The 24,717-nt window shown below is 38.3% G+C and overlaps 1 protein-coding gene across 4 annotated transcripts in view; it reads right to left on the bottom strand.

Moving 5' to 3' along the window:
* LOC130173661 (ecto-NOX disulfide-thiol exchanger 2-like) overlaps positions 1-24,717 on the bottom strand; it is a 171,708-nt gene that overhangs the window by 124,361 nt on the left and 22,630 nt on the right. For 3 of the 4 annotated variants that reach the window (XM_056383097.1, XM_056383096.1, XM_056383099.1), the window contains 2 exons: positions 16,116-16,244; positions 9,330-9,424 (listed from right to left, as the gene is read on the bottom strand). In XM_056383097.1, the coding sequence (XP_056239072.1) occupies positions 9,330-9,417 (88 nt within the window). In that variant the 5' untranslated portion in view covers positions 9,418-9,424; positions 16,116-16,244. The remainder of the gene's footprint in view (positions 1-9,329; positions 9,425-16,115; positions 16,245-24,717) is intronic. The other variant, XM_056383098.1, reaches the window with a different exon arrangement.

The following is a 24,717-nucleotide window of genomic DNA, read 5'->3' as shown; positions in this document are numbered from 1 at the left end:
TATGTGTGCGTGTCATCATGGCAAAATGTGGTCGTGAAGACTCCCACTGTAGTTCTACCACGGAGGCAGTTTGGAGTACTTCTTGATAGCGTCACAACTGTGCAAGATAAAGTTTTGATTTGTCACTCTAGACTGCAACAATTCTGTTGTGGTCTCCACGCTAGCAATTCTGCCCTTCACCTCACTGACTCAAATTCCCAGCACCTGCTTCCACAATGTTAGTGTTCTTAGTCTGTTCCTTGTTTTCGTAAGCAGTCTGTCAATTTTTTCTTGGTTTTGGTCATGTTGTCAGGGATTTTCAAAAAGTAATTCAATAGAGAATTACTCCACCTCTAAGTTATGATGCTTTAGCCAAGTGAATGCATTAAATAATCAGATAACTGGACAGATATCACAGGGGCTCAATGAAATGCAATGTTACCTCTATGACGCCATAGAGGCCCCTTCATAATTATACTCTTTAAGAAGCATTCCACCCAAATATTTGAAAATCTTGTGCTCATGCTGTCAAAAATAAATATGTTAAAGACGACTGAGGCTTTTGAGAGTGTGAATACGTGATTGGATCAACACAAAGCCACAAGATTAATTACACAAGGAAAACAGCAGAGCAAACACTATTATGCTTCCATAATTAAACACAAGCTGTGTACAGAGACAAGGAGAAATGTGAGAATCCTATCTAATGTATCACTACGGTGGTCAGCTGAGTCATTTATCCCTGATCTCATTAACTCCCTTCAGATTGGATTTTGAGGAGACATTGATATCAACTGTTCAGTATTAATATTTAAGTCAACTTCTAATGGTAACAGCATGTCAAAAAGGTTTACTATTCATTTAAGTTGATAGAAGCAGTGTGTTCATTTTGGGAACATTTCACTTGATACTATAAGAATTTTTTCATGAGAAAATGAAGACTTCTTTCTGAGTATTTGTTCTTTGTATTAGGAGCATGAATAGGGCAGTGTAGATACAGTGGCCAGTTTACACCTGCCTTAAACTAATGCAGTCTAATACCACAGTCCTGCATCAAATCTTATGTTCATCAAGGGAACAATGTTCAGTTTTTGTTGAAAATGTTTTAGAGATTTGTTGTTTCAGGTGTCACACACTGAGATGTAGACACAATATTAGAAACACCTCTCAGTATAATGCAATGCAGTTTAACACAATGTTCAAACTTGTCATGTTTTTGAGCAAATCTAGGACTTTTGAACATTTTGAAATTGACAAGACAAAAAGTCAATTAACGTGCGTTTCCATCCACCATTGTTGGTGCTAATTCTCGTTAGGTGCCATTAAACCATTGCAGAGGAAGAGGGCGCAACCGAAATTTTGTACTTAAGAGTGCCAGTCAAACCTCAAATATTGGAAAACAATGTTGAAAACCTGAAATTTATGTTCGATAAATGTATTAATTTGTAGAATGTTACAGTGTCCTCATGGCTCCACACATGTTTTTGGCTGCTGCTACTTTTAGTGTCTTCAGAGGAGCAGTTGTTTAAGTCACTTCATGTACCTCATGATTTATTTGCTATGTCAGTTTCCGGTGCACTTTGTTGCATTTTGCTTTTAACAATGCACCAACTTTTCCGCTTCAGCCAAATGTTTTTGCTATTTTTATTCATTTTATTATATATTTTTTTCTTTTCAGATTTTCAGTGTTTCTGCTCAGGTTTTTTATGCCCAACTAGGAAATGCACATAAACAGGTGGATGTAAATGCACCTATTAGTTTGTGAAGTGCTGTTTCCAAGGTCAAGAATGAATGTTGAACCTCAACCCTTAAATTCAATTAACACCTCTATTAAAGTTTTAACATGGACTTAAAACTATGGCCTAGGATTCATTGCAGGACTGTTACTCTAGAGTGCATTAGTTCAGCTGGGTGTACCTAACAACTGAGTGTATGTGATTTCAAAGGCAAGAAATGTATTCAAACATGCCTGTAAACACAAATATATATACATATATACAAGCAAAATTGAGTTGTGTGGTTCAGGTCAAAAAGCCTTGGATATGTTTAAAAAATATCTGCCGGGTCAAATTATTTGCCCCATCAATAAGTCAGTTTCTACTGCCATCACAAAATCATTTCAAAAGGTAAATAAAAGTATTTACCCAGGGCCAGAGTACCATTCCCTTTTCCCAAGGCTCAAAACTGCTCTCAATTTCCAGTCCACTGTGAAGTCAGAAGAACACTATTCTACAAACAAGGTGTTGGACTGATTCAAAGCGCAGTTTTGACTGTAACAACACTGTTTCTTTCATACATTGATAGCAAATGCCTTCAGTGACTTTCTAAACAGCTTTGACTGACTCAGAGAAATGAACCAGATTTATTCTTTGGTAAACAACGTTTGTTCAATATACACTGTTATTTCCATGTTTTCAGTTAGCCATTGTTGAAGAACAATCAGGAAATATACCTAATGATCATAACAAGATTCATCTCACATATGGAAAATTAATTAAAATGATCTTATCAGCTGACAACTTCTCACTGCAGGTACATTTTAACAAGATGCCAAACTGTAAGGCAGCTTGAATACAACCAATAAGAAGTTTCTTTTTCTCTTCTGACTGGTTCCTTAATATATACAGACTTGCTGTTTCAGGTTATGTTATCACACGCTTTCAAAATAAAATCTGACTGTCCTGAAGACAAATCAAGGTGATTTTCAGAAACATGATAATAATACAGGGATCTGTCTTCCTCCTTTGGACATTTCCACATGGGACAACATTTGGACCACAGACTACCCTTTGAAAAATATTGGATGGACAAGGCTGTATTCACTGGTTACACACACATGGGTTGAATTTAAGAGAAACTGTTCAGATCTGGCATTAACATCTGTCTCAGGTGATCCGATCACAAATGGACAGCTCTACATACAAGTGTGAATGCGCCCAAGACGCATTGAGGACGCATTTGTGTTTGACCACATTCAGAGGTAGCTGGACCACACTGAAGCTCCGCCTGTTGTACTGACGTCCTCTGCCACAGTCTATAGTCTAATTAGTCCCGCCACAGTTTTGTAATGAATTGAAAATGTTACTATTTCAAAAGGCTAAAACTCAATTTCATTACAGAGCTGTGCACAGTGCAATTATTCTCTCAACACCCCCCCCCCCTCTACACACACACACACACACACACACACACACATTGACGGTGGACCCGGATTAGCGAAAAAACAGCAACACATACATGTTTATTTGCATATAGAGCAGGTATGTGAGATCCGATTACAAGTGGTCACTCGAGACACAGTCTAATGCCAGGTGTGAACCAACATTCTTAGAGCTGTCTACTTATGATCGGATCACCAAAGACGCATGTTAACAGCAGGTCTGAACAGGACCTTAGTTCAGCATCAGGCAACACAAACCCAGTATTATCAATCAGGAGTTAATTATTTATCCTCTGGCTTTAGGGATATAAACACATGCAAAGCAACCAACTAGCTGGCCTTTTCGCTGTCCACATTTTCACCAGAAAAGACTTGTCATAAATAAACTGAATGTTCTCCTGGCAGAATTCAATTACCTATGTCAGCCAGTAGTAATGAGTAACAGCTAGTGCATGCTCTCATTCAATTTCAGTGCCCCTAGGGAATAATGTTTGTCTGATGTCTTGATTTTTTTTTTAACAATGATGTTCTTTCTGTGACCAGCTTAGTGTAGCAAAACATTCAAATCAAACACTAATTTGACTCTGTGCCTCAGCAGATGAAAGCAGCCTTGGTTTGCCTTTATGGTTTTGTATGAGACCGTGTGTGTGTTTGGTGACATTAGAGACCTCTTTAGTCCGATAAACTGCCTGACTTGAAAGTGAGGTGAAATAAGTCATTCTGGCTGAAAGATTTCACCATTTCGTTAAAAAGAAAAGAAGCATGTGAGAGAGTCCACATCGTCCAGCTCATCTCAGTTTTATACATTTGTGCAGAAATATATAGAATGGTCGACCCAGTTAGATCTAATCTCCTGCTCAATACATTTGTTTAGTTAGCAGGGAAATCTCTCACACAATGAATAATTCAAATTCAGTTACTGCATATTAAATGGAAGCTGGGCCTCACTGACAACTATCATAGTAAAATTTTAACAAGGGCTTTGAGAGGCATAGCCTTCCTCTTAACTAGGTTTCATTTTATTCAATTCTTCCCTTCCCACTAAACAACATTTATGACTATTTGTCCCGTGAGATATTGGCACTGTTTGTCTTCCTCTATCGAGTAATTTGCCAAATCACACAGTCCTGTTTTCTTTTGTACGAGTGCACCATTCTGTACCAATATGGTTCAGGTAGCTGCTCCACAAGGCCTTCAGAGAGGGAGAGAGGATGATATTTTAAAAAGATTCTGCTTCAGTTTAAAGTGACTGCAGTGGTATTTAGTGTCGTCCATTTGCAGATCAATGAGTGGTGTGTTTGTAGCTCAGGCACAAGTGAAAAATGTCATTAACTCCACTGCCCTCAATGGAGGAAGACAGCTAGCATGGAAGTGTGTCCTGAGGATGGGGGACATCCCTGTCTTTTGGGCTATTGCCATTTATCTTTGACCTCTATCTTCCTTAATCCTTCCCTCTCTAATTACCTATCTTTTCCTCTCCTCCTCCCTCCTTACCTCACATCTCTGCCCCTGACTGATGGTTAGCAGATGATCATCTGGACAGGAAAGGTTGAGGTGACTCTCCATCTTAAGTCACACCTCATTAAGTGAGCTTCACCGTGTCCCAGTTCAGATACTGGTGAATTCCTACTTGGATGAATTTAATGAGTTGTGGAGGAGTGACAAGGCACCATAAGCAACTGGAGCCAACATATTTTAAGATGCAGAGTTATGTTTGCCATAGTTTTCATGATGATGCGAGAGGTGGGAGTAACTGTAGGTAACCTGGTGATGACAGCATCTGTTCTGGAAACCAGATTAAGCTAAACCCAAAAAGAGGCCAGGCCTATCTCTGGAGAATTTCCCCTCAGCATGAATATTGATGGAAATGGGTCTCAAGCAGAGTGCAAACAACTGTTAACCACTCTGCTCTGCTGAAATGTTGTTAACAGCATTCGCTGCCCCATCATCATTCACAGTCAGAGAATCACTTGACTCAAACACCACTCATGCATTGCCACCAATATAGCCACAAGAAGAGGTGATGACAAATCATGTTTGTTGGTTCTACAACATTACCACACTGTATAAAAATGCTGCGAGTCCTCTGATACAAGCAAAAGCAGTTGATGGCAGTAAGTGGGCACTGTGGTGCATTTTGGCAGCTGTGTTGTGCAGCAAACTGGTTGTGATTCCTGGCACTACATGTACCCTCAGCCCTGCACAGGCATCAAATTCACTTCCCCCAACTCAACATTAACACAAAGGCCAGTAATGTCTTGTAGCCAGACCTCTAGCTCCCACCAAGAAGTCAACAACAGCAATAAAAAAACAGGCTGAAGAATAAAGAGAATAAAGAGTGGAATAAAGAGACGTTTGAGACCTAACGGTTGAAACTTGATTTAGTTTGGAGAACCATTCTTGCATGTTTCACAAGAACAGACTATTTATTCTCCACATATCTATTTATCTGCTAAATTACATGCTGACTGGTGATTGGCCATCTCTCTTCTGATTACTATAATTGTTAAATATGTAGTCAGCTTTGAATACCAAATCAACAGTCACTATAAATGTGGGTCAAAGAAGATGCCAAAATAGTCACTTTGGAATATTCTATTGTTTCCTGGACCATAAAAAAAGCTTTTTTCTTCATTCCGAGGAAGAGAGAAACCTTGTTCAAAGTGTTCAGACAGGAATACATATCCCATTTCTACTTTAACAGTCATGTGCAAATTCCAAAATAACGGAAACTACACAATCTATTTTTTATATAAACACTGTTAAGTCATAAGTGGCGAACAGCTGATGTGGCATTTTATTTAGTCCTAATGTTTTCATGGGTAAAAGCTCTGCTTCTCTCCAGTCAAGGAGTAGTTCAATCATTTTTGAAAAAGGCTTTTTGCACATATTGCCACTGTAAAGCAAAATCTCTTGACGCAACAGGAGCCATTATCGAGCTTTGATGTGCTGTCATCAGATGTTTGATGTTACTTATATCAAAATCTTAATCTTAATTTTCAACATCAGAAGAACCTTCGAAACAAACATCACTAGCTTCCAACCACTTAGATGTAATAAATTCAAGGTGTTATGTAACATACTGTACCTTCCAGGATGCTTTTCAATGTTTGCAAACTAATCGTACTAATGTCACCACTCACTAAAACAATGAAAAACAAATAAGCACCAGTGTAAATTAACTAATTAGCTGTAAATATTGACCCAGAAAGATCATTTATCAACCAGCTGGAGCCGCTGACCAATCAATTAATGCGCTCCTGAAGAAAACTACAAGATAACTTACTAGAGAAGACCTGTAAATTCAAAAGCATTACAAACTCCAGACACATGGAATAGCTTCAATAGCTTGCATTTAGTTTACATTTAATTTCTTTTGTTTTGGTTTTTAGTCATTACTGATCTCATTCGCATTTTATTGTTTACTAGAAATCTCAAACCTTGAACCCAGTATCAAATGTTTTAGAGAAGCGTTAGCTAAATGTATTATTAAATTCCATCCTATTGCACACCGTCTTGCAGTGGGGGGTTGGTGTGCACAGAATTTGATTAGTTCATCCAATTCTGTGTGCACTGTAGAAACTAAAGCAAATGATCTATCAACAAAGGTGTCTTTTCTTTTTGTTCAAGGAAACCTGACAAAATTAGGTTGAACGGGCCTTAAAGTCAGTGTTTAATTAATGAAGGAAGCGAGAGCAAACTCGACATCTTTATTGTCCCACAAACTGACCTGAGACACCTTTAAACTGCCGCATGCTCCTGAAAAGAGGAAGAAGAGATTGCTAGATAATTAAAACCACTAAAGGAAAATATACTAGATGCTATAGAAGACTCTGCAGTGTACAAGGGTGAAGAAAGAGAGAGGATACAACAGAGAGAGCAGCCCAGACAAGCAGGAGGGAGGGAGAAAGGCCAAGTATCAGACAGAGCATTCATTATCACCTGACTGACCTGCATATTGCGCTGTGTGAGAGTAATGGGAAAGGACACACTCATCGGCCAAAGCCCAGCAAGAAAAGCGCTTTTCATTCCCCCTCTCTTTCCACTCTCTTAAGCAATCTGTCAGTTTCTTACTCGGTTCATTTTCTATTCTCAGACGATGCAGTGTAGGATCCCATTGTTTTCAAAAATACAATAACAGCTTGGTGGGACATAGCAATGCCATGCCTAATGTAATGCACACTGAAAAGCCTATTCACTGTAGTTTCTCTGAACATGCTTATGTAACAGCTAATTGTCCATTTAATAAGTGCTCTTATGTCTTTTCCTGTATTGTGCACTTATAATGTTAGTTACAAGCATTTTCAGCAGAAAGGCAAAATTACAAAGCAGAGTAACAGCTGATCTGGAGATATGATAACAACATTAAGAGTCTACAGTCATGCTAGCGGCTCTGTGAGGTTGTACACAGCAGTGCTTGGAGCTAAATGCTAACATTGCCATGCTAACATGCTAACAAAGACTATGCTAACATGCTGATGTTAAGCAGCTATAACGTTGACCATGTTCACCTTAGTTTAGCTTGTGAGCATACTACTTGCTAGTTAGCTCAAGTACAGCTGAAGCTGATGGGAATGTCACTGGCTTTACAGGTATTTGGTCATAAACCAAAGTATTGGACAAATTAAAATTTTGGCATAATAATGGAAATGTTGAAAAATCAGACGATCGCCAAGTTATTACAATTCATCATGAGAGGAACATGAATGTCCGATCCAGATTTCATAACAATCTATCCAAAAGTTGAAAGAGATTTCACTCGGGACTGCAAATGTCAGCCTCATTGTGGAAGGAAAAGTAAGGGGATCATCGAAATCAGTGTGATTCATTCTGAGGATTATGAATGTCTGTAAAAAATTTCATGGCAATCCGGCCAGTAGTTATTGAGATACTTCAGTTTGGACCAAAGTGGTGGATGGTCCAACCTCCAACAGAGCAACACTGCCAGCAGAACCATGCTGCTAGCATGGCTAAAAACTATAATACTGTCAGTGTCACTTAAAATAAGGGAATAACGTGTCAGAGATGCAACACACCTAACACAGTTCTGCAGGACTGCAGAAGGGAAGTCAATACACAATGAATGAATGCACAATCATGTAAGTGAATTAGGTTCTTGATCCACAATTTGCTTCTATTAATTACATCTGAGCAATCGAAGAACAAACTCATCATTGTTGCACTTGAAACAAAAGTCTGCAACATTACATACTGCTTCATGCAAACTACACCTCCCACTGCAGTTTCCAATCTGGCTTCTGTGAATGTACTGGCCTTAGAATGAGCCACAGAACCATTGCCAAAGATCAGTAAGGCTGCTTGGCAAAAAAAAAATTCTTTTAGTTTTATCTGATCCTATCTTATGTAAACTTGAGTACAAGTAGGCCAAATACGCTGCTCAAGAGGAATTTTTCATTTTTTGAGTAAAAATTATGTCGGGCGTGAAACTATATCTAGATGTTTATACACGATACCCAAAGGCGTCAGTATTCAATGGCATAAACAGACTAAAGCATAGTTTCAGGGCAGTAAACTAGTGCAATCAGTGGCAAACAACTACCCAGCACATGCTTTCACACACTTCACACACAGGCACTACTAAGATTTACTTTGCAAGAATCCCACTTAACATACCATCTTTTCATGTATGGCTTTCCTGATGTGTTGTGAATATTCCTCTGACTTTGTGCAAGTTGATAAATCTTGACTTGAGCTACCCATTCACATAAACATCTCTACTGCAGCAGATCACTTTGGAAAAAAAACATCTTCCAAATGATAGTACTGTGTTAGCATATCTAGACTCACAAATAAAATGTCTCCATGTGTGAGTGCCATATTAATCATACGTGTGAGCTTGAATGAGATTAACACTTAACCTTGACACTAATATCTGAGAGGATGCCACAGATTTTGATGACTTCACAATATGAAACCAGTTCAAATCTGGGAAAGAGTGAGGCAGGTTCGGTGGCAAAAGAACGAATCGCTTCAGAGGAAGTTACAAAAAAAGACATTTAGAGGGTAACTAACAATGTTGTTGGGGAGTGAAGGAAAAATTTGACCAGCAAATCCTCTTGGTTATGTGACATTTCAGTATTCATTAGTGTTCTGATAGTCTGGAACAAAACTCAATGGAAACACCAACATATACTGCAACATGGTACATACAAACATCCAGGCCTCCTACCTGTGACTCGGCTTGATCTGTAGTCTTTGTTCATACTAGAGATGCAGCGCCGCTGTGTGTGATCTCCGCCTCTCTGCTCTTGTAGCATGTGTGTTCTGGAAATCAAAACCAAGGATAAGAAAGGTCTGATCAGTTGTTGTTTGTTCTGTTGATAAAAATGCTATAGCAAATTCTCCCATACCTCAACTCTGCGGCACGACTTATTCATTCATTCACTCTGTAGCTGTTCAAGGGTGCCGATATGAGCGGTTAAGAAAGTGCAAAAATAGAAGGGCTTTGTCTTGAATAGAGAGAATACAAACAGGAGAATGTAATTCATCCGCTTCTCCAAAAGGCACAACCTCCCTGCATTGTGGAGCAGAAGCTCATCCGAGCCAGGGAGGGCACAGAGGCGCAGGAGGGTCCCACTGACTGCACTATTAACACTCAAACTAGGGGGATCAGCATAGAGGAAATATAAAAACGCTGCCAGAAGGATGCACAGAGAATTCTGTAATGCATTTCATTCCACCAAGAGGGGCCCTGAGGGTGCCGTGATGACCAGAGTAATTGGCTTTCTCCAGCTATGATAATCTGCATCAGTCATGCCATGCCAACACACTCTCAGGCCACTGAGAAGGTCACAGTGATCCCCAATCCTCGCTCCTCTCTGCTGACAGCAGCGTCTGAATTCTTATTGAAACAACACATAAGCAGGACATTGTTTTCTGCATTCTTGAGATTTTACCTCAAGTACAAGGATTTGAATGTTTAGAATTTAAATATGAATGTTCTTCATATTCACTTTCTTTTAGACTGTTGTCTATACCAAAAAAAAAAAAAAAAACATTTAAAAAAGCCAACTCAATTCATTTTGAAAGAATAATGACCAATTGGGAAACTCAAACTCAGTCACCTAGCATTTGGCTGACCAATGGTGGAACTATGATCACTAAACCCTTTCACTCAGTCAGTCAGCCACAGACATTCACGATTATACAGCTGGCCCCACTGTTGCAGTCGATTAAGCAATAATCAGTTGGTCATTATCATGAAAGATTAATCAATAATGAAAATAACTATTAGTTGCAGCCCAATACTATATAAATCACATAAAATGAAAAAAAATCACATATGGTACATGTCACATGAAGTAGAACTCATTGAACACAGCTTTGTAAGGACTTACATGCATCAGTTCTGTTATTCATTTCCTTACAGGTAGTGATAGGATTCTTATCACTGCCTGACGTGCAGGTTCATTCATGCTTACAAATACTGTAAGTGACGAACACAACAAGACCTTGGCTCATACAAGAACATTTTCATGGCATCTTTGCAGGCCACTACATCTCTGCAAACTGCTCTTTTAAAACCTACACAATAGATGGGCAACTTACAGCATACAAGAAAGCCCTGAACACCCAGACCTTGACATCAGTTGAGGACATGTACTGAACACACAAAGATAACTGTCAGTATTGCTGGAATATACACTATCTCTATCGCCCATTATATGTTCTATGAATTGATGGCCAAGATATTTGGCATATGTTAACAGCCAATCATTCCTTTTCCCACATGGTTTGTTACACAGAACCATCAAGGCAGGCTTCATTGGGAACTGGAAAATGGAAGGCGCTTTCAAGAACCATCCATCTATCATATGACTTAGTAGGAGAGTGACGAAGAGGAAAAACAACACAGCAACAAACCACAGTCTGAGGAGCGTTGAAAGCTAGTTAGCATGTCGGTAGACAATTGTTGCCGTCTTTGTGAGGAAATGTACGCATAATAGGCACTCAAAAAAATACCAGAACAGTCACTTGTAGCCAGTAGTTCCTCCCTAATAGGGTGCTGATTGGTCTGAACCAGCCACAAATGAATAACTTGGAGTCTGGCAAGATGGATTCTCGCTTGTGTGAAAGCCAGCTGCCTCACAATGTTACGCTCTGGCAGTTTTGCATTTTGCAAGTACTTTCAACAGAAACATTTGGTAATAAAAAATAATGACTGCTGATAAAAACATAATCTAGGTGGAACTGTCCATGCATTAGGTGTACAATAGATGAACATAATTTCTAAGAGATAGGACTGAACATTGTAGGTGTTCTCCTGCAGCTTGCTTCTTCTATATTGGTGCAATCTAAGTATAGTTGAATTAAAAGTCAAGTAAAAAGTTAAATCAGATAATGACTTGTCTTTATCCATTTCACTCAGACAGTAACAAACTAAACCCTCAACGTGTTTTTGATCTTGTTTGGGTTTACCTAATATGATCACAATCTGTCATTTCTCATTTTTGACAGGTTGCCAAGATTCAAGCTGCCAAAGAGAGAAAGTAGACATATAGACGCATGAGTGTAGCATGCTGCAAATGAATATAGAGAGCAATTTTGCAGTATGAATGAAGTATTTTGGTTTCACCTGAACATAAAACGAAGTGAAACAAACAACAAGCTCACTGTACAGTCGCTGACAGTCGGATGAGCAACAGTGCAATAGGAGTGAGTGGAGCGAGTCCACTGGGGTTCAAGTAAGGCCTGCATCCTTTCTTGTTGTTGGCATACAAGGCCTTCAGCATGTGTCGTGGTCTGTTAGTAACTGCTGATACAGTCAAAAAGCGGAGTGCCAGTTAAACTTGCTTAGATTAACAACAAAGAGTTATACTAGTAATACCTGTGTCACGACCATTTGTTTTTAATCATTTGTTTTTTTAATCAGCAACATTTAACAGTCACAGTGATTAATTCAACAATTTGTACCCATCAGCATCAGATTAGCATCTAAAAGATTTTTGTTCTTGCTACTTTTTGCAACTTATTTGAAGTCTGTCAAAACTGGGGTTTAAAGACACACCGCCTTCTTGGCCCCCTGAGCACTGAACACTGAAACAAACAGTTTACTATCATTACTGTATCTGTTGTGGTGAATACAGACACTAGAGTAGAACAAAAACACTGTTGCTAGAGACCAAAGTTCTTCCCAGGCTTCTACAGGTTGAAATGTTGATTCTTCTTTTCACTTGTATTTGTCTGGTGTATAATCAAATTCATTACTAAGGTGTCCTTTGTAGTGGTAGTTGACCTCCATTGAACTGATATCATTCATTGAAGACAGTCTGATCTCTGAACACAGGATATAGGGAGGAGAAGTTTATGAGTGAATGCACAATTGTTTCCTTTTTTCCACATGGTTTCAATATAGAAAACAATGTAGACTGGAAAAGAAAATGCTTGGGGGATGACAAAAAGAGAAACATCATTATAACACTGGCATGTGTTCAGATAGGGACTCTCCAAGCATGAATATTAAAAAAAGGAAAAAAAACTATATGAGACTTAAAAAAAAAGAAAAAGCATCAACATTTCTATAACAATAGCCTCTTTTTAACATATCTGAACCCATTTTAATGCATAATGATCTGTTTTCCACATAATAGCTTGTTAGGACAATGTTGTAAAAATCCAAAGCAACTACGAGAGCAGCACTGACCCATAATTTGTAATAAAACGTTACTAATTAAACAGAGTTCTGGGTCTTGACAAAAAAAAAAATATATATATATACCTCAACTTAAGTATGTCTTCTTTAATCTGTAAACCATTAAAAAGTTAAGCAGGTAAGAAAAGACCCAGAAGAGTGTTAGCTTGACTTAGCTTAGCTAGACCATCATTTTTACACATTAGGGCACAGCACCATATTTGTAAACAGAAGACCAGTATGTCCTGGCCTTGCACTGACAGGCTTTTGGACCTAAAGGTGGTGCAACACTGAGAGACTATTCACAGAGTATTCACTGCAGTAATGGCAACCACAAAGCAAAATCAAGGCCAACAAAAAAAATGCACAAACCCCCACTATGAGGACAGGAAAATAGGCTACTTATTCACCATCAGAACAGCATTAGTTTTAACCCAGGAAGAATGATGACAGTTATTTTAATTTTGGAAAATAAGACTTTTCTTAATGGGGAAGATGCAAAGAAAATCTATTTTTAAAGTCCTTTGTGGGCACAACAACAAATGGCATTCATCACTCTTAAGGCACCCACTTTCCCCATTATGTTTGTTATTACCAGCATTTTTCATTTCCACACACTTAGCTCTAAAATATATTTCTATAGTTAGGAAAAAGCTTGAGTTGCTAACTTGAGGAAATGTGTCCACTAATGATTATGAATGACACACAAAAGCTGTGGAGAGGGTAGTTTCACACTGGCCTTTGAAATCAGACTCTGAAATTGTGATTCAAATCCAGCACACTTACCAATACGCAAGCTTCAGAGTGTAAGCTGGGGAGAGAGTGTATTAGACAGAGGATCATGCAGACATACTGTGACCATAGGCATTATTAAAATGAATTGGCTGATTTTTTTTCTTTTTTCATTTTGTCTTGAAGCGAATAAAACTCTGATTGTTTGTGAAAATGAGGAAAGAAGGTACGGACAGCTCGTGCAACACAAGCTATACTTAAAATGAAATGAGGGTTGATGGTTATTTGGTCTAATTTCTTTGCATGCATGACAGTTATTGATGACTATAAATGTTTAACTGGTAAATGAAAACAGCAAATGGGCAACAATGTCAGCTTTACTGCTTTAAAATGCCATTGGATGCCATGTTTCTTGTGCATCCCCTCCTACAGATATTCATCATTCCGACAATGTTCCACGTGTTTAGCCTTGTGTAAGTATTTATGTATTTTGTATTTCACACAGAGTTGAGTGCATTTGCCATCTTGACAAATGCACAAGGCCAGACACCTGTGTCTAGCAGGGATTAGAGGATCCTCTCAGTGAGGAGAGGATTATCAGAGTCAACCAGCCCCTATAGTGATGGAGAAGAGAGATACCCCATAATAGGCCGGATAGGTCCATTCATCTTTTGTCTCCCCAGCAGGGAAACAGGAGCCTGTGAAGGCACAAACCAAATTGCCCTCTGCAAAAATTCGCAGCACTGGATTAATCACACCAACTTCACGAGAACCGATCTGTACTTCACAAGCAGCTCTCGTGTACCTTTTCTTTCCTGTAGCCGTCCCTCAGTCTGCATGTTTATCTCTGTGATGAAGTACCTCATCTCCCACACAGGGACAACAAAATGAAAGCTCGGGGGGGTTTACATTTGTCTGGAAATCATGAAAATATGTCCAGAATATCAAGTAAGGTAAAAAGCACTTCAACAACTATTATGTTTACACAAATAGACACCAAAATGGGTTCAAATGTATATCTGCTCACATGCATTTGTGTTTTAAATTTTAAGTTGTGTATTATTTTAAGTAAATTGAGATGTTTTTCAGAAGAAAATCAATGTTTGCAACTTTGGCCAATGGGTCCTTCACTTCACTTCAGTCATTCCAATTTTACACAGCTTCTCTTGCATTTTCAGTGTGGTAACAAGCTTTTCCTACAAATGACAGTTTTGTCAACAAACAGGTGATCTTCAGGTGATGTGAGATGAGGAGGTATCCATTTATCTAAATGTATACTACTAAAAATGTAAAATCAAAATGCATGAGTATTCTTCATCCTGGCGTCTACCATCGGCCTTGCTTTTCAGCAACTATCTGATAAAATACCACTGATTCCACTATAATATTTCTCAAGACACGTTACATGTGATTTCATGCACCAGTGTGCTGCTGAAAATCCTCAACCTTAGTTCCTTACGAATGCCAAGCTGCAATGTATAGTATAACTGTGAGTTTATGAACTCCTTGTTGACAGTATGTGAATTCCATGACAACATTACCTTTGTCATGGAGATATAATGCTCAAGACTTATTTTGTTGCTGCAGGCAAAATGCTGTTAAGCAGTCATTTGATTTTGTTGTGTGTAATCAAAGATGGAAGAAGTACTATCTACTCACTGCTATGTAACCTATGGGCTAATTCTGTGCTGTAGCAGATTTAATGATATGTTTTTAAAGTATGCCAAGGAGTAGGACCACCTCAGAATGTAGGTATAGAAACCCCGTTTTGCAACATGCATGCATTTTGTAATTATTTCCATAACTAAAGCCCAGCCCTGTCTTCTCAGAGAAACTGCACAAAGCCTTTGCATTAACTACAATCTTCAAAGAAAAATAAACCCGACAAAGAAGAAATAACATTTGTACCAAAAACCAGTAAAGGAACACATTGCACCTATAACAACATAACATATGTATTATAGTATAACAGAGTATAGTATATATAATATATATTAGTATAACAACATAATAGTTAACAATGTAATCTAAAAAAAACAAACTATTGCCAATATATAAAAGTATGGGGATTGCAACTTATGATTAACTTCATTATTAATTAATCTGACAATTATATTCTCAGCCACAACCGCGCTAAAACACAAAAAAAATATTTAATTTACTGTGATTACTGACCAAAACAAAGGCAGCAAATCCTTCCATTTGAGAAAACCAAAAACAGCAAATTTCTGGCATTCATTTTCTTTCAATTGGGTGATTAATGAATCTATTAACTGTGTCAGCTCTGTTCTATTCCATGAATACTAGTAGTAGTAGAAGTATTTATACCTTTATAATTCTACCAGATTAATAAGAGCTATACGTGTAAGAGCTACATAATCTCCACGGTTCATGCTGTAACTGCTGCCTTCATATGAGGATGAACAACATACATTATGTAAAAACTCAACCTGAAATAGCAAGAGGAGGAACTACATATGTTAAAACATGTATGTTCAATATTTTCCCACAGTCAACAATACATTATATGCATATTATGCTTACATACAGTTGGTTGAATGTAGAAAGTGTATGAGTAATGAAAAGGAAAACCTTTGCAGTTGTCAGACGTCACATGTGGGTTGTGGGAATGAAAATGCTTCACTGGATAGAAGCACTGGCAGGTCTGTGGTGATGTGGTTACTTCTGTCATCCCTCCAACAATCACAATTTGTGCGTACTCTGCAATCAATGTAATACACGTCTTTTAACTGCATAAAATTGTATAATGTACACTGTAAATACAGAGACAACTGTTCCCACACCATTACAAACATGCAGTCATGTGGTACAGTATTTGTTTGTTAATGAGCCCCCGCTGACATGTTGAAAAGATGACAGCCTGTCAAGCTTTTCTACACATAGGGAGACAACATGTTGCAGAGATGGCAGCACCACTGTGCTGCAATATGTGAGGCCACAATGTAAAAACAGTTATAAATAAATTTTTAAAATGAGCACACAGAAACACTGAAGCAGTCATCTGTGCCCTCTGGTAATATATGGCTGCAGATTTCTTTTGTCACAAATGTTAAAATCATTTCATTCAGACAGTGAACAGATCTAGAAACAGTTTATATAAACAATTTGAAAAACTACTGAAATTCACACCATTCATCAGTGGTGATAAAAACAGAACAACAGAAGAAGTATGTGTGGTATAAATCATCTGCAAAACATTTCTACCAATGGATGAGTTGCTTGTGTAGTCCTGTTGACGTCGCACTATAGATTTAACACTGCACATCATAAAAAAATGTTAGTTTTAGAAAGATTTATAACACTTTGGAAGTGCATGACAGCCAGAGGGCAGAGAGAGGACAATGAGAGAACAGCAAGAGCAAAGCAGAGATGTATCCACTGTTCTCCACCAAACAATGATTAGAGAGAAAGAACTGGTTACATTTGAGCTGCATCTTCCATCGTTTAGACATGGCTCAGGCTGAAAATACTGATGTTGAGCAGGAAAACAATTTCCCACAGTGTTAACACACATAGCCAGAGGACCGACACAACACAATTTTCTATCACCCCAGGACAGGAAACAAGCCCCTAAGTGTGAGAAAAGCAATAAAAAATGTGTGCATCCTCAAATAACAAGTGAAATTGCATCTTAGGCTTAAGGAAAAGTTTACATGAGGCCCACAGCTTTGGTGCAATGGTAGTTTTAAGGGTTACACAATGCAAAGTGAACACACTTCAATGTGCATAAAAGCTAGTGGAGCCATGCAAGCTATGCAACAGTATACAGATACTATGACGGTTGCAAGTAACGATTATTTTCTTTATTGAATAATATGCCAATTATTTTCTTAATTATTATTAATCATTTGGCCTACAAAACAATGAAAAATTCTCACATTTGAGAAGCTGATGCCGAAATGTCTGGTACTTCAACTTAATAAATTACAAACTTAAAATAGTTGCCAATTATTTTCTTTCTAATCCATAAATTGACAAAATCACTGCAGCTCTAAATACTACATTCTGTTAAAACACCAACACCATTAGTACCCTGATGTTTAGATAGTACTCTTGTCTGAGAGACCCTCTTAGGGCAACGTACAGTGAAGAAAACCATTCAACATGTAAAGAAATACAAGCAATAAAGGAATTAATGAATCTGGCCAAGTTGCTTTTCATAATTTGTAAACACAGTCCTGGTCTCTGGGCCCCAAAACTCTGTTAACTGACAGCTGCGGTGCTGGTTATAGGAAACAACCTTACCGACTGAACTGTTTCACTAAAGGCAGTCTTGGGAGAGGCTTTCGCTCTGTAATTTACGAGTGGGCTGGGAGCCAGTGAGTGTTGTTTAACAGCCATAGACACGTACTGTCTTTGCATTCATAGCCAGTGAGGAGGTTGGGGAAATCATTTTCGCCCTCTCACTCACACACACACCCATTGAGCTCCACAACCTTCGATATCATTTGGTGGAGCCAAAGCAAAAAAAAAAAAAAAAAAAAAAAAAAAACACAATTTAATTCAAAAAGATGAAAAATAAAGAGGATTTAATATCAGCTGGAGATATATAGACAAGTGTTTAGGGTTTAGATGGCTAAATCATTACTGTGTGAATTTGTTTCCCTCTAAGAAAAAAATCTAAAAGAAACTTCAGTGCGTGCCGTTACTTTATTATGTTAATTAGGCAAAGTATGACAAAGAGGGAACTTAATGAGAATAATAAGAGCGAATGATTACTGGATGTGGCAATAAAGAGGAACAATGCTGTGTTGTTTTTAAGGTCTTGGTAATTATCTTCAGCCTTCGTCCTGTAAAAGTCAAGGCTCTTATATCTTTAAAAATCCTTAAAACTGTGTCCTTCAGTACAGGCAGTATCCTTGAGAGTTTGATTATACTGCACAATAGTCTTTATTAAAATGCATGGCACATTCCTAGTTTGAATATGTGCAGCTGAGTGTATGTGTACAGAGGCTATTGCTGGAAAAGAGCAGAAGTGTTGAGTCAAGCAACCCTTGGTAAATAAAGGTTTGAAAAAGCAGTCTTGCATGTGAAGGGATAGATGGGGCTCAGCTCTCCCTGTCACAAGTATTTAAGTCAGGGAAGAAAAGTAGGAGGGCAGGCTGAAGAATGTGCATAGAGGGGAAAGGATGAGACAGGGAGGCCAGTACTGCTACTACAGACAGACACCCCACATCTTTAACTCTGATGTCTCGATTAGACGTACGACATGGGGACTAAAATATTAAACTCATATCAAGTAGAAAAATACTCATGGAGCGAGGTCAGCAAAGAAATTAAAAGGTCAGCTCATCTGAACAGAATCAAATTCCAAATAGTCAGATTACAGACAACACTTCTGGGAAATTGAGTAGTTAGGATTTCAGAGCCAGGAAACCTTTGATAGACTCCCAATAAGCCGATGCTTTGTGGAGCGAGGATGCCTCTGACTGAAATGGTTTCAGGCAACCAAAACACTGACTAACCTGAGGAGGGTGTTGTCTTGTAATACAACATAATACTTTGTGTGTGTGGGGTGCTTTGAGTCAATGACCACAGGTAGTAGAATTCATTCTGTACTGTACAAAACACTTTTCTACAATTTTCTCATTCTGTTAGCTCTGTCATATTTTGCCCAATTAACATTAAAGGAAGATAAAGTAGGTATGATCATCTGTGTCCTAAATTACTTGTCATGCAATGAAAGCTGAGTGTGCAGCTGTCTCACGTTCAACAGAGTCTGTTTCTGCCTGTGCCAGCAGCACAGCAACTGGGTGTGCACTGTTCCGAATCTTTTCAGTCTACATAAAAAATATAGAGATAAATAAAGTGATGAAAGAAGATTCAAAGTCCTTTGTTGATTAGTACTTAAGTTTATGTATTTCAAGCTACAAAGAAGAAGAAGAATCCATAATTAAGAAGAATCCAAATTTGTCTGTCACTGGTTATTATGAAATAACACTATCTGTACTCCCAGCACAAGTTATGAGGAGGCATCTTCATTCAGCTGGTGCATTGTGTTCTCTCCAGGTCTTGACCAAAGTGCACAGTGTTTGATTGAAAAGCAGATGAGTCTGTTCTGCTCCTCGATGCAGGCTCCTCTCTTAACAGCTAATTACCTTGTCTCAACACTGAAGCAGCCTCTGATAAGAGGGATGAGCTGCTTAGGAGTAAAGAGAAACCGTGCAGAATACTGGCACAATCAAACCTGGAGATAATTAGGATGCAGGATAAACTAGGCAGCCTTTTAAAGAAGTTTGTATGCAATTACATGGAATTCATGCGGTGGCAACTTACTAGTATTTTCATTAGCAATTAATCTGTTGATCATTTCTTCTTCTTCATCCTTTAGCCTATAAAATACCAAAATGTTGTAAGAAAAAACACCCATCACAAGTTCCCAGGGCCTTATGTCATTTAATATCTTCTTTTGTCCAACTAATTGTCCAAAACCCAAAGAAATTAAATTTACATTATCAAACACAGAAGCTTAAAACAGCAAATATTTGAAATTTTCTTTTTGTTAACTCACAATTATCAAAATTGTCAATCAACAACCTGATGTACTGTTTAATTTTTTCAGTGCTTAAATTTACACACTAATATTGAAAGAATATTTGAATCTATTTCTATAAAGCTGTGACGAGATTCACAGAAGGCATCAATTACAATACCAATTTAGAAAAAAAAGGGCCAATAACATCGATATTACTCCTTACATATCTTTTTAAACCAGTAATAACATTTGCGACACATGCAAATAGCTTCCAAGTCTTAAGAAGAGAATCATTCCAGTAGGCTCCAGAAATGTTGCATCTACTGAATCTTTCATGCATCACCCTGAATATTTCTGCTTACGTTAACATAATTCAAACTACTACTACTTTTTAACCTATGTAAAGCACTACTGACCACTGAGTCCTGAAGAAACAAAAAATTAGAACAAGTGTCAAGCATGATGGAAATGACCCACAACAAAGCCAATTAATTGAGCCAACTTGTTTAAAGCTGCTGCTATGACAATAAAAGCTGAGGCGTCTTCTTCATCATTTATTCTGCTGCAATCTCTGCTCTCCATCAAATCTAGCCATACCTTGAAGCAAAGCATATATAATTCATTGGAGGACACAGTGAATAACAATACCTTCACATTGCCCTGTACCATCATCACAGTTGATTAAGCTACCTAGGGTCATTTACTTGATTGGTAGCAATGTGTCTGCAATCCTAACCAGTCAGATCAGAGTGCTGACACTGACGTTAGCTGGGCAAGCAATCCTTACAGACTGACACAGTGGGTCAGGTAGTCTGCCTCCATCCACATAATGACAAGATGGAGGGAATTACATACATAAGAGGTTGGAATTTCTTAATTTTATACAATTAAACTTTTTTTGGCAAAAACCGTATGACTAAATTTCAAAGTACTGTGATATAAAATGTATTCATTCAGAGCTTAGGTACCACACGTCCCCACAGTAAAGATTTATTTACAAAGTGGCCCTCGCTGGGCACGTTAAATCAAGCGGCAAACTCCGGGGCTGAAAAATGAAGCCAATACAGAAGTGCCACAAACTGCAATTCCTCGAATGGCCACTTGAGGCTGGTTCCAAAAGCGAGTCAATCCACATAGACTCCCGTGTTAAAATGCCCAAATTTACAGCAGAAATAAACATGTTTACAGCCTGGGTCTCCATAGCTAATTCCCCCCTTCATGACAAATTTACCAGGGTTAATTTTTTATATAACTCACCCATATAAATCCATATATATATATATACATATGTAAAAATGATCTGGATCTGCCCCAAAATGTAATGGGATCTTCTCTGGCCCGTGCCCCATTGCTCCACAAAGCACTTTTTGTGTCATCCTGTTGACAAATAAACAGACAGTAAAAAACAAAGCCTCCTTGGCAGAGATAAATATCCACCTCCATTATTATGGAAAGACGCCTCTGTTCTCCGTTATACATGACACATGAGGTCTAGCTGTAGTCTTGAATATTTATGCTCATGGTTATTTCTTAGTGAGCTCTTTGTGACAGCCAGGGAAGATAATAAACATACAAACGTGCTGCATAACTTTCTGTCAGTCATTTGAATAGAATTTGATTTCTCCACCAAATCCACGAGTTACCTGGCATATGAGTTTATGTTTACTCCTCTTAGGTTGTTTGTAAGAACATAAAATGGACCAGTGGACAACAATATATAATATTTCCCATGGTCCAGGCTAACTGAACTCAACTCAAGTGTTAAATCCACCTTAAAAGCACAACAGACAACAGCTTGTCAGTGTGTTCCAAAACAACCAATGCTGTATTATTGCTTTGCTGATCTTGTGTCGTGATCATTCAATTTAATCACGTCTGAGCATCGATTTCTTTTATGACAATTGCTGTAGTGTTTTTGGACAACATAATCATACACACAACCACAACAGATTGCTTTTCAGGAAACGTGTTTTAGTCATCATGAACAAATGACCAAGGTTATGATTTTTGTGGTCTTTGATAGTCCAGATCACTGACTGTATATAAAGATGGACGACATATCTCCACTTCCTCCCACTGTACAAAAATTAAGCTAAAATATCCCAAATACGGGCGTTGCCATCTTGCGCTGGTGACATCATTTGAAGCCAGAGTGTGCGCAGTATTGATCAGGTGGTGGAACCATAGTATCGAGCTCCCACCCAACCCAATAACAAGTCAATCACAGCTGTCAATCATGAACACTTGAACATACAGGAGCTTGATAAAACCACCTAAAATGACAGAAGCCATCTGTGGGATGGGGTAGGGGTTATGACCTATACTGCAACCAGCTACCAGGGAGCGATCGATATGTTTTGGAGCGCTATCTATCATTTACGTTTATATACAGTCATTGGTCCAGATTCTGAATCAGAACCTTGGACAGATTTTTAATGAGAATATAAAGAGAGTCTAGGCTCCCTATCCCCCAAAGAGACCTGATGGTAAATGTATTACTCTCCAATGTGACAGCATATGTATCAGACAGGCTAACAAACTGCTAAATACAAAGTAACATCACTCTACAGTGCTCTCATTGGTCATAAACATCACTAAACTCATCATGGGTATAATCAAACTTGTGATAACACTCTTTCTGTCATGGTACTGGGTCTTGTCCAAGACATGACACTGCACTGGCTTTCTTATACCATGCTACTTTACACAGAATTTAACTACTTGTTGTCATTCCAATGCTCTTTTGTTCACCATATCCAACATCTGTCAGATCAATTTAGGTTGATATTGTGTGGTTTGAAAAAGCAATTAGATGTCTTTGTATGACTCCAGCTCATAATGAAAGTAGCTCCACTGTCTTGCTACCTGTTTCCTCACATACTAAGCATACTGGCACTCAGAAGACTGCTCATCTCTGTCTGGCTCAATTGACTGATGGATTTCCAAACTCTCCATCAGCCAAAGCTATTAAGTGGTCTGCTGGAGCGAAATGACTTTACTGTTCCCAGAGTGCAACATTAGGCTCAGCAATTCCTGCCTGCTATTGTTTAGGGCCACTGTGACAAAGTTAATTTCTTGCCAGACAAGCACAAACACTTATGCCGACACACACAATAAATAACTAAAACGAAAAAACAGAATCATCTGAATGGCTCTATTTTCTCTTTTTGCTTTTAGCAAACATACTGGTCAGATGAGGTGACCCATGCCAAATGAGTTTCGTTCAAGGAATCTGAATGAATAGCTTCTTCTTTCTATGCATAGGCATTGGTGATGTAATAGACCGATATTGTGTTCTAAACCACTGTGTAATACAATAACTACCTTTAATGGATTACCTATTCAATATCTCAGAGCAACTTAATACAAGGCTTGCACTATTGAATAAAGTTTAAAACTTAGTCCAGAAAACAGTCAGCATAGATAAAACGTCTTGCTCATGGCCAAATACATAAAGTGATAACCATTACTTGCAGTCTACAAACCATGTAAAAAGGACAAGCTCTGTAATGAAAAGCTGCAGGTACAACTATATGAAAATGTGGAAAAGCAGTAAAAGCATGCAGAACCTGTCCTACCCTGCATTATTCCTGGTCATATCTGAGTGCTAGGAGATAAATCCACTCTTTGCATTCATGGTGACAGACTAGATGGCCCAGGCATTTTGTGGCACCGTCGGATTCAAGTTTGCCTGCCATGGTTAGCCAAACACAGCTGATTTCCCAGTCCAGAGCTCTGGCTGTGACTATATCCCCAAAAGGACTTGTGAAGGTACAGTGCACACGCAGTACCTATAATGTGGCCTAAGGACACTGCAAAAACATCTAGGAAGGTGACAAAATATTGTACATGTTCAGGCTGTATCGTGCTTTAATTACATTCCCCACTGTAGAAGTGTTTACATACTTTTATTTATATTATAATAGAGGAGGACGATGGGAAGAATAACCTCGTCTCATTACTGAATTGAGACTATTCCCCTCTATTGTTGTAATCACGTCGTTTCATTCACTGTGATAGACAGCTACAATCACGGTGAGCAGAGAGTGTGTTACTGACAAAAAGCAGATTACTTTAACTTGCTTCATAGTGTGTTCACTCTCAACAATCTCTCTCAACAATCTCTATAATCACCAGAAACTTTCAGTGGATATACAAGCAGCCAAGCACAGTTTTTATGTTTCCCACTATAAAAACTTAAAAACAGCCACTGTAACAGAACTATAAGAAACCAGTTAGATATGCAGTTCTTCCTTGTGATTTAACCCACTATTCTACTATTGGAACATGAAAAATAAAAAAATTATCAACTAAACTCTTATTCTGAAGAATGACCTGTAGACGTGTACAAAATAATGTGACCACAATGTCCAGAATCAGTTGCCAGAGTGAAATGTCAGTGTGATTAGGCCATTTACATAATTGCATAAAATGGCAAATACTAAAGTAAAAAATCTGCTAAGTAGGCAGTTAATATGTGGTGATTACATGTGCAACCTTTCTGACCTTGGAGACCGACAGAGCAATGTAATTTAAGTAATTTCCTACACATGCTTAATCACAAGATTATTGTGAAGTGTATGTTCTGTCTACTGGTCTATGCAAGTTCAGTCCACTAATAAAATGTAAATTTACCTAAACCTGAGACATTCCCAACAAGCTGGATTCTTTAAGAAATTTCACTTCTGCAAAATGAAT

This window comes from Seriola aureovittata, chromosome 8, assembly GCF_021018895.1.
Source record: "Seriola aureovittata isolate HTS-2021-v1 ecotype China chromosome 8, ASM2101889v1, whole genome shotgun sequence".
Lineage (NCBI taxonomy): Eukaryota > Metazoa > Chordata > Actinopteri > Carangiformes > Carangidae > Seriola > Seriola aureovittata.
Note: the sequence above shows the minus strand (reverse complement) of the source record. Positions and strands in the feature narration are given on the sequence as shown.